The following is a 13986-nucleotide window of genomic DNA, read 5'->3' as shown; positions in this document are numbered from 1 at the left end:
TCTCATTTTTCGATTTTTTTCAGTTTTACGGTTTTGTTTCAAAGCGACGATATGAGCAATTCTACAAATCAACGTGAATTGGGCGGCCAAACAAAAATAATTTTTTTTTTGGGGGGGGGGGGGGCACGCTATTTCTACATGAATTTTCTTCTTTTTTATACCCTAAAAAAGCAAGAAAAAATATTAAACATGAAATTTTTTCTTTGTGACATACTTTAAATGACAAAATACCAATTTTGAATTTTTCTCGATTTTTTCAATTTACGAACTTAGATTAAATTTTTTTATTTTTGTTTTTTATACTAAAATATAATCTTATAGTATGAAATCTCTATAAATACATATTAGAGAGACATTATAATAATATTATATTTATGTAAAAATCGTTTTATCTGAATAAACGGCTCAGATTTATCTGAGTATGTCAGAAAGAGTATGTCACATTTAAAGTATGTCACAAAGAAAAAATTTCATGTTCATGATTTTTTCTCGCCTTTTTAGGGTGTAAAGAAGAAGAAAATTCATGTAGAAATAGTGTGCCTCCCAAAAAATTTTTTATTTTTTTTTGGCCGCCTAACTGGCGTTTATTTGTAGAATTGCTCATATAAGTTAAAAGTTAGATAAGTTAGATTAGAATGGTTAGTTAGATAAGTTAAAAGGAGTTACCTTGACTGTAGTACTCTTGGGTGCTTTCTCATGATCAGGAATATATTCAAGAGTAATCCCATAAAATTGACCTATTTCAAAAAAGAAATTAATAAAACTATGTGAACCATACTTATTATTTGATCTGGTTAATAAAAGCGCAACGAATGTTATTTATTTGGTGAGCTATGTGCTGCACTCTGTATTTTTGTATTGATTTTAAAGCTAAAAATAAATTATGTTTATTTAAAAAACTTTTACGAAAACTAAAGTAAAAACTAAAACTTTTACGAAACTACTAACTAACTTTTTAGAAAAAATACATTTAATTTTTACAAGCATAAGTGCCTCAATATCACTTGTAAAATCGAGTGATTGGATAAATTATAGATAAGGTTTTAAATAAAGAAAATTGCCTATATAATAATCTTTATAAAGTTTATCTATATTTTAGGAGGATAAATTTTTTTGCTTGCATATTTATTCTACAAAAATACATACATTTAAAATAAGTAGAAAGTCAGTAGTAAATAAAATTAGTAATCTTAAACTTGAAGGGAGCTGGCAAAAAATGTGTATTCACTAAAAATTAAAAATAGCAAAAGCTTTTTGTAAAATAAAAAATATTAAAGTTTACAATTAATAGCTTCTATCGCGTGTAACAACATAAAAATCTTCCTTACAAAATTTATTGTGATTCCTTATAACATTTTGCATCTCCACAGATCAGGTTTAGGTTAAATGTCGGCTATACTACCCAAAAAGCTCTCTAAAACGGGGTGTTATGAATTAAATCAGAATAAAAAGAAGTCTAGTTTCACAGCTTATAATAAATAAGCTACTTTAATATTTTGCAAATAAAAATATTAAATTGATTTGTAAATCAAATAATGTTTTGTTATAGTAAAATAATGTAATTACCTTTATTGATGTATGTTATTCTATCATCTTCTCTCCTTTGACTTGTGGAAATGGGAGATTCAAGAAAATATCGAAAACCAACGTCAGAATATCTGAAGAAAAAATATGTCATTTATATCACGTATAAATATATTTGTTAGAAACAGACACTTATTTCAAGACATTCCACAAAGAAGTAACAAAATTGTTTTGCTCTAAAAAGAGAAATGTTCAGATATGTTAAATAACGGAAAACACAAATTTATCCACTAGTTTAAATTTAAAAACATGTTAGAGTCGTTTGCAGGTATGGGTCATTTATTTTTTTACTAAATTATAAATAAGGCAGTTTTTAATGACGAAAAATATGCCTATTTTGTGATTTGTTTCATACATCCAAAATAATATATCATAAATCAAATAATTTTTTATAAAAGCTCATTAATTCGAATAAATTGTAATAGTAACTGATTTTAAATTACAGTTTAAAAGATGCAAAGAGCATGAATAAAATACTAAAAAAATATTTTTTGTCACTATCTTATATAATTTTCAATTTCGATGCAATAAACAGAAATATTCTAAAAAAAAAAAAAAAAAAAGAAATTTTTTTTGGTTAAAAATTAAAAAACTTTTAAAAAAAATATTTTTCTATTACTAACCCTGATATGCCTGACCTACAGATAAAGCAACTACATTCATTAATTGAAAACACGTGTCACGCTTTCTACTTTTTAATATTTAATCTTACTTTTAAAGGACATCTAGCTTCAAAAAATGCCCAGCAGATATTCGTCGTTTACATGAACGTGCTTAACATTATGCAGTTTTCGGAATACTTATAAACATATTTATTGCGTGGGAAAAGGTCAACATAAAAAAACGAGAAAACTAAATCTACATTTGATGAAATAAGTAACATTTTTCTGTAATGAGTCAGATTTTTTGCTCGAATTTCATGGCCATACCGCCTTAAAAAAGGGCCTTCGGAAATTGGAATATATTATTTGCCGCTATAGCCCCCCCCCCTTCCCAGGAGAGAAGGCGCAGATTCGTACCAGAGACACGGAGAAACTCCTCAGTGGCATTTATTAAAAATCAAAGAAAATACGAACTATGCCGATAGCAGCAACTGAATATTTATACATTAAAATTACATACAATACTTATAAAAAGCAAATGTATTGTTAATGACCAAGTCATTCACAACGAGTCAAATGACTCTTATAAATTTTAAAAGAATTGGAAGTCGAAAATACAGAACGTGATTCTCCGTTTACAGATATAGCAAAAACTGACCCCGTCAAGATCACAAACAAGAAAAGTTGGTAAAAATTGATCGACAAAAATGAATAAATCCCTAAAAAGGGGACGTTAAAGCAACAGGCAAAAAGTTGTTAAATATAGCAAAAAGTTAAAGCTTAATAAAATCAAAAAGGTAAAAGCATCCTTAAACCAGCTGAAAGCAAAAGAGATAAAAGGGAATTCATACTACCCTTTTGTAATATTATTGCATGAATATTTAAAAATATTGACAGGTACCAACCAGAGTATTGGCCCAAGCGATGACGGCACTCCCATATTAATATTCTTGTTAGTAATACAGTCATTATTAAGTAAATAGCTTCCCTATCCTTCAGGAAGTTAAAAATAATATCAACAAATTGTCTGGAAGTTCAGTTCATGTTTAAGAATGGTAAAATTAAAAGCATTCTTAATCTTCAGAGCCACCCCAATTTTATGTTAATTGTTACAATAGAATATGTTACAATAGAAGAAAAGCTCGGCTTAACCCTGTCCCGCCTCCCATAAGGGGCACATAGTGGATACTGATGACCTGCATCAATTTGCACACGTGACTGCATCAATTTGAGAGAATCACTATGAAAAGAAGTGTAGATCACGATAGATGGCAACACTATAGGTCGATGGACTGACCAGTCATTTGGTCCAGGGGGATCCCTGATGTTATGATGCAATGGGTAAAATTAAATTAAATATTAATAGTTAATATAAGTTACTTATAAAGCTGAGGAAGTACAGGCGCTGTGCGTTCAGAGTAGCATCTGCCATCCATTGCCCCACCCCCAACAAAAAGGCTGCAAATAGTTTATTAAGAAAATAAAATGTGCAGAAATAAGTACAATAGAAGTAAATAGGAGAAATACCATACAGTACCATTAAGAAAATAAAATGTACAGAAATAAGTACAATAGAAGTAAATAGGAGAAATACCATACAGTACCATTAAGAAAATAAAATGTACAGAAATAAGTACAATAGAAGTAAATAGGAGAAATACCATACAGTACCATTAAGAAAATGAAATATGCAGAAATAAGTACAATAGAAGTAAATAGAAGAAATACCATACAGTACCATTAAGAAAATAAAATGAACAGAAATAAGTTCAATAGAAATAAATAGGAGAAATACCATACAGTACAATAGAAGAAAAGACGAAACCAAAGAAAAATCGAATTTCAGATGAAGAAAATGGTGATATGATTTGATTTTTTGTATAATTAAGTGGTACAAGTGAGGTAATTGGCTATAATACAGCAACTCTGGATATCATTCAAAAGGTAAAGGTGATGAAAGATTGTTATGTAACCCAAGATAATAAATGTTTGGGAAAGAAAGTAAACGGAGGAAGTAAATAAGATAGTTTGAGTAGTAAAAACGTTTGAGCAAAAAAAAAAAAAAAAAAAAAAAAGAGTCAGAAACTGACAACCGCTTTTAATTCATTTAGATTAATAGATAACTCATTTCAAGCAAAAAAATATTGGTGAACATGTTTCAACGGCTTAAAAAATTACCATTTTGAGGACCAGACATGGAAAAACCATCATACATGATTGAAATTTTAAGCTTAAATTTACAACTACAGTGGCAATAAATAACAATGCACTATTTCTTAAAGATAACGTAAGCACATATGTAATATTGTGAAGTATTCTCATATAAAATGGTACAAATGAAGTATTTTTTTTTTAAAAAAAAAATTTGTAATCGAAAACTTTAACTCATTTTCAAGGATAAACTAAAAGAAACATGTTAATTGGTTTTGGGCGTTATTGCTAAATGCTAATCACAACGTAACGAAATTTGAATGATTTTTTTTTAACAAACGTAAGTTTTGCTTTTGTTGAAAAATAACGCTTATTTACGCTTTAAGAAGGGAGCTTTAGGTATTTAATTTTTTTTTAAATTTTGTAAATTGAAGCGGAAAAGTTTATATTAGGGGGACAGGAAAGTAATGTCGTTTCGGTGCATGTGATATTTGTTATCAAGATTTTATTTTTAATTAATTTTGTATTCACCTTCGTTAGCAACAACCTTTGAATGCCGGATCGAAAAAGAATCGAAATGGATCGCAAAAAATGAATTGATTTTTAAAACTAATGAATATTTAATGCGCAGAAACGACATTACTTTCCGGTCCCCCTAATAATTATGAAATTTATGCGAATAAATATATATTTATGAAATACATTATACATTTGATGACTTTATTTGAGAAAAAAAACTAAAAGTGGTTTTCATAAATTTTTTTTTCCTTAAGTTTCAAGTTTAAAAAACTGGAGAATTCATGTAGTGTTTATAATAATATTGTAATTAAAAGAAAGTTGCAAACGTATGTTGTCAACGTTGTATGTTAAGTGAATTTCCCGAAGCCAGAATAAGTTTCTTAATGATAAGAATGAAGAGTTGTAACAACGGTATATATCACAACAATTTTATAACTGTAAATAAATTAGAATTTAGCATTTTAAATATCTTGCCTGTTCAATGTGCTACACTAAATAAAATGCTATAAGTGTTAAGATACATAATGGCTACTTGTTTTTATTTTTATTTCTAGTGAATAACATAAATAATATTTTTCAAAATTTTCAAAAAAAAAAATTAATAAATATTTATATTTATGCCATCGTTGTATTATTATAACAACAAATTTTGGTAATAATATTGATTGTTATAGTAAGTGTTAGTAAGTGTATTAGTAAGTGTTAGTGATAGGATACTTGTTCGAATTGTTATTAGTGAATTACAGGTATAATATTTAGTTTTTTTTTTTTTAAAATTAAATAAATATTTGCATTTATACCAACCTTGCGTTATTATAGCAACAAATTTTAGTAATAATATTGAAAATGTTAGTTTTTTTATGCGAGGGAAATAGTTGAAAGGAACTTCGTCCGGAAAAAAAAAAAAAAAACAGGGTCTGTATGGAAACTGGAAAATATTGACTTTGCCTATGTTGCAGTAATCAAATATTATATTCACCATTCCGTCTTGACCTGCTGTTCCATACTTAAAGATACAATTTATGCAGAACTAATTGCCATTATTTCTTGTCTATAAGTGTCCCATTGACTAAATATCGCTAAAAATGTTCCCGTAATAACGTTTACACTCAAGGCGTTTTAAGGATCTTAGAAATACGAGACTTTCTAAAGTTATTTATCGACAGTTTGTTGCATTTGTAACCTTCTTCACTTCGATAAAAGCTCAAAGGCATTCAAAAATTGTTAAATAAGCCTTAATAAGTATTTTCTATTTTCTATTAAGTCTTTTCTTTTCTGAGATATCTCAATATCTTCCATAAATGATACTTGAGGTGAACAGGGTCGAATCCCAGCGATGGATGGTCGATACGAATTCAGCACCAGGTTCGCACCGACCACAGTGCAGAAGCCTCAGTGGTAAACGGATCATGGGGTAGAGTCCCTTTGTCATCGAACTAACCGTTAAAGGTTTTCGTGTTTTTTTTATCTGAATATAACGCAAATACGGGTTAGTTTCACCAGAAAGTCATCTACGAAGGCATATTTCGCCCAGTACTTGATCCAGGAATTCCCTTGTCTTCTGGATTGGGTTCAAATTTGCAGGGCTACGGAATTGAACATTAGTAGTCGTAAACCCAAAATTGGGTTGGCTGTTAAACGACGTTTATAAAATAAAATATAAATGCTACTTTCTTCCGCTATGTTCTGCATATTATATGTTTATTTAGACAAGGTAACATTCACTTTCATTATTTTGCATACACGTAGTTAAAACTAAAAACATAAGAAACTTTAAAAAAATCCCTATTCACCTGCAGAATATAAAAATACTTCTCATGTTCGTATTTATTTTCGTTACATTAGAAATGCTGTTAAATGAATAGCCCGAAACCAAAATAAGTTTATTTATGCTAAGCATGAAGAGTTTATTTGTAACACAACGGCATATATCACAACAATTTTATTACTGTAAATAAATTACAACCCTCTGAATGTGCCGTTGTGACGAAGAATTTGAATAGTTTCTTCATAAAAATACAGAGCCATGACCTTGCGTTGAATCACAATTCGTTAGAAAAGAATAGTGAATAATTTTTACGATATTGTCTATTTTATTAACATTACTTCCCGATTTTCTGGTCACACAACATTCTCACGGCGGCAATCAATACTCGGTTGTTTTTACTAGTGACAAACTGTTCGTATTGTAATTGCTCGACAGAATAGACTTAATTCTCACGCCAAGCACGTGCAACAAACAATTATGCTAAGGCCAATCGAACTGATGTGAAAGTATCAGAAAAAATAGTTAAACCAAAGGATACAAATTAGAATCTTTAAATTAACATTGAGAAGAAATTCAGAGCACTAAATCAAGTGCATAATGACATTATTGTGACATTTTTATTGCCCACTTTTATTATCGTTGGTTCACAAGTCAATAAAAAGGGTCGGGAGTGACAAAATTACCGTAAAAAAAGTTTAAATTGTTCTCATATTGAAAAAAGGATACGGCATTGGTAAAAGAAGATTATTCAGAGTATTTTATTTAAGGGTTTTACCTTAATTATGGTTTTAAGCAATAGATTTCTTTAAGAAGTTTATAGAGATTCTATTTTAATGAGTGACTAACTGATTGCTTACTGTTTGATAAGTTTAAAGCAAATTCGGTTACAAGCAATATGTTCATGTTGGTTTAGGTTCTGCATCTATTCTCTCAAAAAATTGGTTCATCATTGATCCACATTACGGAGAACATTTTTTGCAAACTTGTTAAGGTGATAAACTGAACTATGTATGTTGCACCATGGTATCGCGTATACAAGTTTAAAAAGTACAATAATTCGATTATTGTACTTCTTAATTTTAAGCTTATTAATGTTAGATTCCAAACGGCGCATAATTTTTGCCTCTATGCAAAAGAATCTTGATATGAATTATATTTTGCGTTTCAAATATAAAAATAGTTATCTTCTGCAATAAAGTTGACTTAAGAAGCTAGTTACCGCAGATTTAGAAGCTACTTACGTTTTTAGAAGCTGCTCAAGAAATAGTTGAATTTCCACTGATTTTTCCCCCAAAAGTTCTCAGTGCTGTACCATAAAACCTTGACTAATACCACAATAAGGTGAACAAGTTCAACCACGATATCATGTAACCAACTTTAGGAAATACTTAACGTAAAAGGCATAATTTAGCAAAACAGAGTTCAGAGCAACTACATTTAAAAATTGTCTCCAGTAGTTTGAGATTCAGATCCAGTTTAGCACGATTCATGAGGTTTTGGTTTTTTCTGATTCTTTAAAAAAAATGTTATCCGTTTTAAATTGAGGAAGAAGTTGTGTATTTGTTTGAAATAAATTTATGGAACTCGCGTCTTATTTTCTGTTGTGACACTACATCATTAAGTTCAATTTTGCACTGAATTAAGTTAAGTTTGCAGCAAACTTGAATGTTATCATATTTCTCAGAAATTTCTAACTCATTATAAGGAACCTTTATAGTCTACGAATTTTCTTTTTACAGATTTGTATTATGTTTTCAAATATGAAAAGAAAATACCTGCATTATTAGGTTTTAATTCAAATTCTATATTTAGTGACTCAGCAAAGTAATTGTTGAATCTCCAGAGTTATACTTTGAAAAGTAGATTTTAAGAAAAACTTTAGCAGCAACAAACAATAATATTCATATATTGAATCATAATACTATGAAACCATAATAAAATTAAAAATTTTTCCAGACAAGTTGAATAATAGTATCGTGTAATCAAGTTTATGAAAAATAAATTACGTGATACTATGGCTCAACTTGCCTCCTTATTAAGGTTCAACACAATCTAAAATTTCTTATAATGTAGAACACAGCGGCTCCAAAAATTATCATTTATTTATAAGTAATAATCTAAAAGAAATTTAAATTTTTTTTTTCAACATCTACAGTGTTAGGAATTTTATAATATTGTTCAAATTTTCTACAACCTAAACATGGTGTCAGGATGAATTAAACCATCTTAATCCTTAAACTACTCAAAATACCATGATAATTCTTAAACCGAGATGCCATGATAACCCTTACACTACTAAATTATCATATTAATCTATAAACTAAGATACCATGACAATTCGTTAAAATTATTCAAGATGCCATGAAAATCCTTAAAAACTATTCAAGATACCATGACATGACAATTCTTACAAACTGTTCAAGATACCATGACATGACAATTCTTAAAAACTGTTCAAGATACCATGACAATCCTTAAAAACGTTTCAAGATACCACGACAATCATTAAAAACTATTTAAGATACTAGCGTAATTCTTAAATTACTCAGGATACTACAGGATACCATGGTTCAATTTGAACGGGAATAAGGTCCGATTTAACGCTTTCTTCAGGTTGCAGAAAATTTACATCGCATCATATTAAGGTACAAAGCTCCGATATTGCGCTTCAACCGCGAGTTTTTTTAGAGTGCGTAGAAAATAGTTTAGATTTTCAAAACAGCTTTTTTGCATTTGATAGAATTATTATTATTCTTTCTTTTAATATTCACATATTTTTTTTCTATAACTTAACACCAATTATCAGTATATTTCACCACCCATTTATTAACGTTCCTAAAATTTGCCGACGATCTTTTCACCAAATAAAACGTTCAAAAGAATTTCATTGTTCTGTTTATGGAATTAAAGAAGATGCAAATAGGTCATTTTATGTCCATTTGTAATGAAAAACGTGAACTTTTCTTGACCACAAGTTTAAAACCTAACACGCTTTCTTTAGTAAAAGGGCGTGATAATAAAGTCCACCTTCACATTTTTTGGGGTGGAACTGCAAAATGAATGCATTTGAGAGGAGTTGAAAGATTAAAAAGGGTAAATGGAACTTTAGGCGTCAATTTTGGAAAAAATCTTCAGTAAATAACACTTCTGTTGATATAAATATTCGAGTGTTATATTTTCCTAGTAAATTATTGAAGTCATTTTATTATTTTGTCAAAAAATGCCTTTCGATTTTCATATAAGGTTTGAGACGAACGTATTGTTCAACGCTTTTGAAAAGCATTTAAGGTTGCATTTAGTCACTGTTATTCAAAGCAGCGAATAATTTATACAAACCTGTAACATACTTTAGAAGTAATGTGTATAATTCCCATAGATGCATTTTTTTGTTCAAAATTTGATCGGGAATGTATATATTATGAAGAACTATACATTTATAAAGAATAATAATGTGGTACATAAAACAATTTAAAATTCTATAACGATATTTTTTGAAAGCTGAAAAAACGCAATCGAACATCTATATATTTAAAATAGATTTTTTTTTATAGTTCAATAGTCAAAGTTTTAAAGTTGAGAATAATACTTATATTATTTATTGCGTTTAATGCGTTTGATGATTATCGAAAAATTGACATTGGCCACTTTTTGGCATCTTTTAAAAACTGGCACCAGTAAAAACTTTTCATGAAAATTTTAATGAAGTATATTAGATTAAATTGAAAATTAATTTGCCATTACATAAGCATAATGATAAATATTTGAAGGAAATCATTATGTAGTTGCAAGTTTATTAAAATACGAATATTCTTTTTAATTTGTTAAATCAAATTTTAGTTTATAGAAAATGCGCATAATTAGATGAAAATTTCAGCATATCTGTTTCAATTTTAATAACAGAATATCTTTTTATTACCTCAGAAAATAAGTAATGTGTTTTGAGCAAAACAAAATCTTTCGTAATACAATATTTTACAGATAACATACAATAAGGATTTACCAAGCTTTATTTTCATTAAAATAGATTATAAATCGCAAAGTGTGAATTTTTAAAGTTTTGGAATACGATTTACTATACGTAATTTTTAAATCCTGTGTATGCGAATTGCGATTTGTTACGCGATATGTATATATACGATATGTAAATCGAAATTATATGAAACAAGACGTGAACATTGCATGTATCATAGTGTTTGACTTGCAGATTGAATTTCAACGTATGTTTCAAAAATCGAATATGAATAGCAAATGAAACAGTTTGATAAATGCACGGCGTAGGAAGTAAATCACAATGAGTGATGCATAAACCACTATAATGTGAATCGCGTTGCGTGATTCTTTGATCACTTTTATACGTGGTTTAAAAATAATTTTTATGCAAAAATCAACGCGTGATTCGCCAATTATTGCAATGCAAATTTATAAGCATTTATTATACATTTGGTAATCTGATTTGTGATTCAGTAAGCAGCTTAAATTAGAACTGCTGTGTGCGTTTCGTGAACCATTAAGAGAATTGCGAATGGTAATTCTTGAATCCTTCTAACACAAACCGTAGTAGCTCAGATGATAGAGCGTTCGCCTCTCAATGAGGTGAACCGGGTTCGAATCTCAGTCATTGCTGGTCTATATGAATTCCTGACCCAGGTCGTACTGACCACAGTGTAGACGAGAAATATCCTCAATTGTTGACGGATCACGGATTAGAGTCCCCTTGCCGTCAGGCAAACCGTGGGTGGTTTTCCTCTCCATGTAACGCAAATGCGGGTTAATTCCATCAAAAAGTCCTCCACGAAGGCAAAATTTCTCCCAATACTTGATCCATGAATTTCCTTGTCTTCTGGATTAGGTTTAAAAATTACAAGACTACGGAGTTGAGCTTTGGTAGCATTAAACTCAAATTTGAGCCAGCCGTTTAACAACGGTTATAAAAAAATACTTCAAACACAAATGCCGAAGTGTGATTCGTAAGTGATGCATAATTTAGAAAACACTTAAATGCGAATTGTAATGTGTGATTCGGAAATCATTTCAAGGCAAACCCCGAAGAGTGATTTACAAATCACTTTAATAAGATCTTCGACACATGATTCGTAAATCACTTTTATGCGAAACACGATGTTTGATTCATAATTCACGGAATCTCACATTTTACCCATTAGCGGTAAAACTTAAATGTAAAAAAATTGAACATAAACGAAAGAAAATATTCAAAAATTATTTTAAAAAAATTAAGGGAACGAATAGTTAAGCATTAAAGATAACAATAATCTGCCTTAATAATAAAGTTAACGCAACGATTATTATTAAAATTCGAAAAAACTCGAGAGGAAGCAAAAATTATGTACAAAAATTAAAATTATTTGCTAGAGTTTCCGACCTTCTAAACATCAAGGTGAACGATAAACTGGAAGGAAAAACAATGTATTCCCATTTCACAGTCAAGAATTTACTTATTGGAGCTTTTCGAAAATTGCGTGTGAGCAATTTTTTCTTACCATTTCATATTTGACAGCAAGTGCATTTATCAGGAACTACCAGATTTTCGTTATTGGAAAAATAAAAAATATCAGAATTTTGGTAAGCATATTCCATTCTCTTCGAATCAGAATAAAACTTTAATTTTTCCACATTAGCGAATAAAAAAAGCTTCAAAAACCGTACAGGTTTTAAAATTAGTGCATGCAATACGTGGTTAAAAATGGCTAATACTTGCGATGGCTTTGTTCAATATTTCCTTTTCACTATTGGTTCCCTCAGACTCAACTTGTATTTTATAATCATGTGTGCCGGTGGCCATATCCATGTATTTAGTAATCCAATTACAGACAGGGGTAAACAAGGATAAAGATTTTTTTTTCTTTCTAAATTTAAATCAGACCTCCACTTAGCTGACCTTGAACTATTCTTTGGTAAAGAAAACGGGTAAAGGAGGGGCAGTGCTCAAAATTTCTATCATTTTGCTTGAAGTTTCTTTTTCTTCACGTGCTTTTTCAAAGGAAAGATATGGCTATTATTATTTAGACAATTACTCCGAGAAAGTCACAAACTTTTCAAGGACACCATCACTGAATCTATAGACTGTTCGAGGCCCTGATTTTTTCCAACAAAATTTGAGGAGTTTCAAGGTTTTTCAAGTATCGTACGAACCTTTTATATAATGTTAAATATTTCTAAATACTGCAATGTAATGAGTCAAAATTAATACATTTCGAAGTTATTAATATATAACTGTTACAGTTAAGCTTCGTTTATTGTATACATATATACTTTGAAATTCGTATGCGATGACCTATAAATAGATCAAGATCAAAAAAATGCTTATTTTATTTGATAGTCTAAAAATTAAAAATGATATGTTTATAAATAAAATTAATTGCTTTCGTAACTAAAGCAAATAGCTGAGGTTAAATTTAAAGAAAAAAATAAACTCGTAAAATTATTACGTTCAAATTCTGCTATATATACGTAACATAAAAAGCTTTAATAAATATATTTATGTTATTTCGTTAGCTAAATTCTCTCTCTTAATTTATTATTCAAAACTAAGAGCTTTCTCATACTTTATTTTTCACATCCTGTCTTTTAATCTCTTTGTAGTTCAAGTATACATGAATTAACATTTTATTGTTTTCCCTTTACTAAGTGTAAGAATCACATTATTCCCTCGACTTATTTAATGGACCAATTGTAATTTCTCAGGGTTCCCCTTTTCCATGAGACGTAACATGTCATCAGGACTATTTTGCAAGATTTTCCCCAATTTTTTATTCAGAAACGCTTCGATTTTGCGTCACTTGGAAGCTTAGCTCTCTCAAAGATAATGCTTTAATAAATATAATTTACGAATAGCTTGATGCCTGAAGACTGCTTTATCCCACCTCTCGTCAATTATCTTTTTATCCATTGTAAACTTAATATTTTTTTTCTTCATGGAGAGATAAAAGATTCATAAACTATAGGTGATATTCTCCCAATTTGACGAGAGAAAAACACATTAATTATGTTCCTTTTCGCATCTTGTAAAACGTAAAAAAAAATAAATGAACCGTGGCAGTAACTACCGAAAAAAGATCGACGACAAAATCATGCGAATCGGACATTTTAAAAAGGGGTTATTAAAATGTTTGTTTTGTTTCAAGATTTACTTGTTGTAGCAAATAATATCGCATTAGAAAAATGTCTGATTTTAAAGACTGGAATCGAAAGCAATAAGTCCCAAATAATCAATCGATCGAACAAAACAATAGGATCATTGCGTCAAAAAATAAATACTCAGAGGCTCAATCCGAATTTCTCCAACTGTCTAAAATATATCGAGATCTTAAAAAAACATGTGATAATTAGTATAAATAATTTAAA

General features: G+C 29.4%; 1 protein-coding gene across 2 annotated transcripts in view; it reads right to left on the bottom strand.

The window, feature by feature from the left end:
• LOC107449518 (grainyhead-like protein 1 homolog) overlaps positions 1–13986 on the bottom strand; it is a 175411-nt gene that overhangs the window by 80511 nt on the left and 80914 nt on the right. For both annotated transcript variants that reach the window (XR_015430874.1, XM_016065069.4), the window contains exons 5-6: positions 1567–1658; positions 667–737 (exon numbers count right to left, since the gene is read on the bottom strand). Coding sequence is in view for 1 of the 2 variants with exons in the window: in XM_016065069.4 (XP_015920555.1) it covers positions 667–737; positions 1567–1658 (163 nt within the window). In the remaining variant the exon portion in view is untranslated. The remainder of the gene's footprint in view (positions 1–666; positions 738–1566; positions 1659–13986) is intronic.

The sequence above is a fragment of the Parasteatoda tepidariorum genome, chromosome 12, assembly GCF_982258835.1.
Source record: "Parasteatoda tepidariorum strain Cologne lab strain chromosome 12, Ptep-v5.0, whole genome shotgun sequence".
Classification (NCBI taxonomy): Eukaryota; Metazoa; Arthropoda; class Arachnida; order Araneae; family Theridiidae; genus Parasteatoda; species Parasteatoda tepidariorum.
The sequence above is the reverse complement of the archived record's forward strand: the minus strand, read 5'-3'. Positions and strand labels throughout refer to the sequence as shown.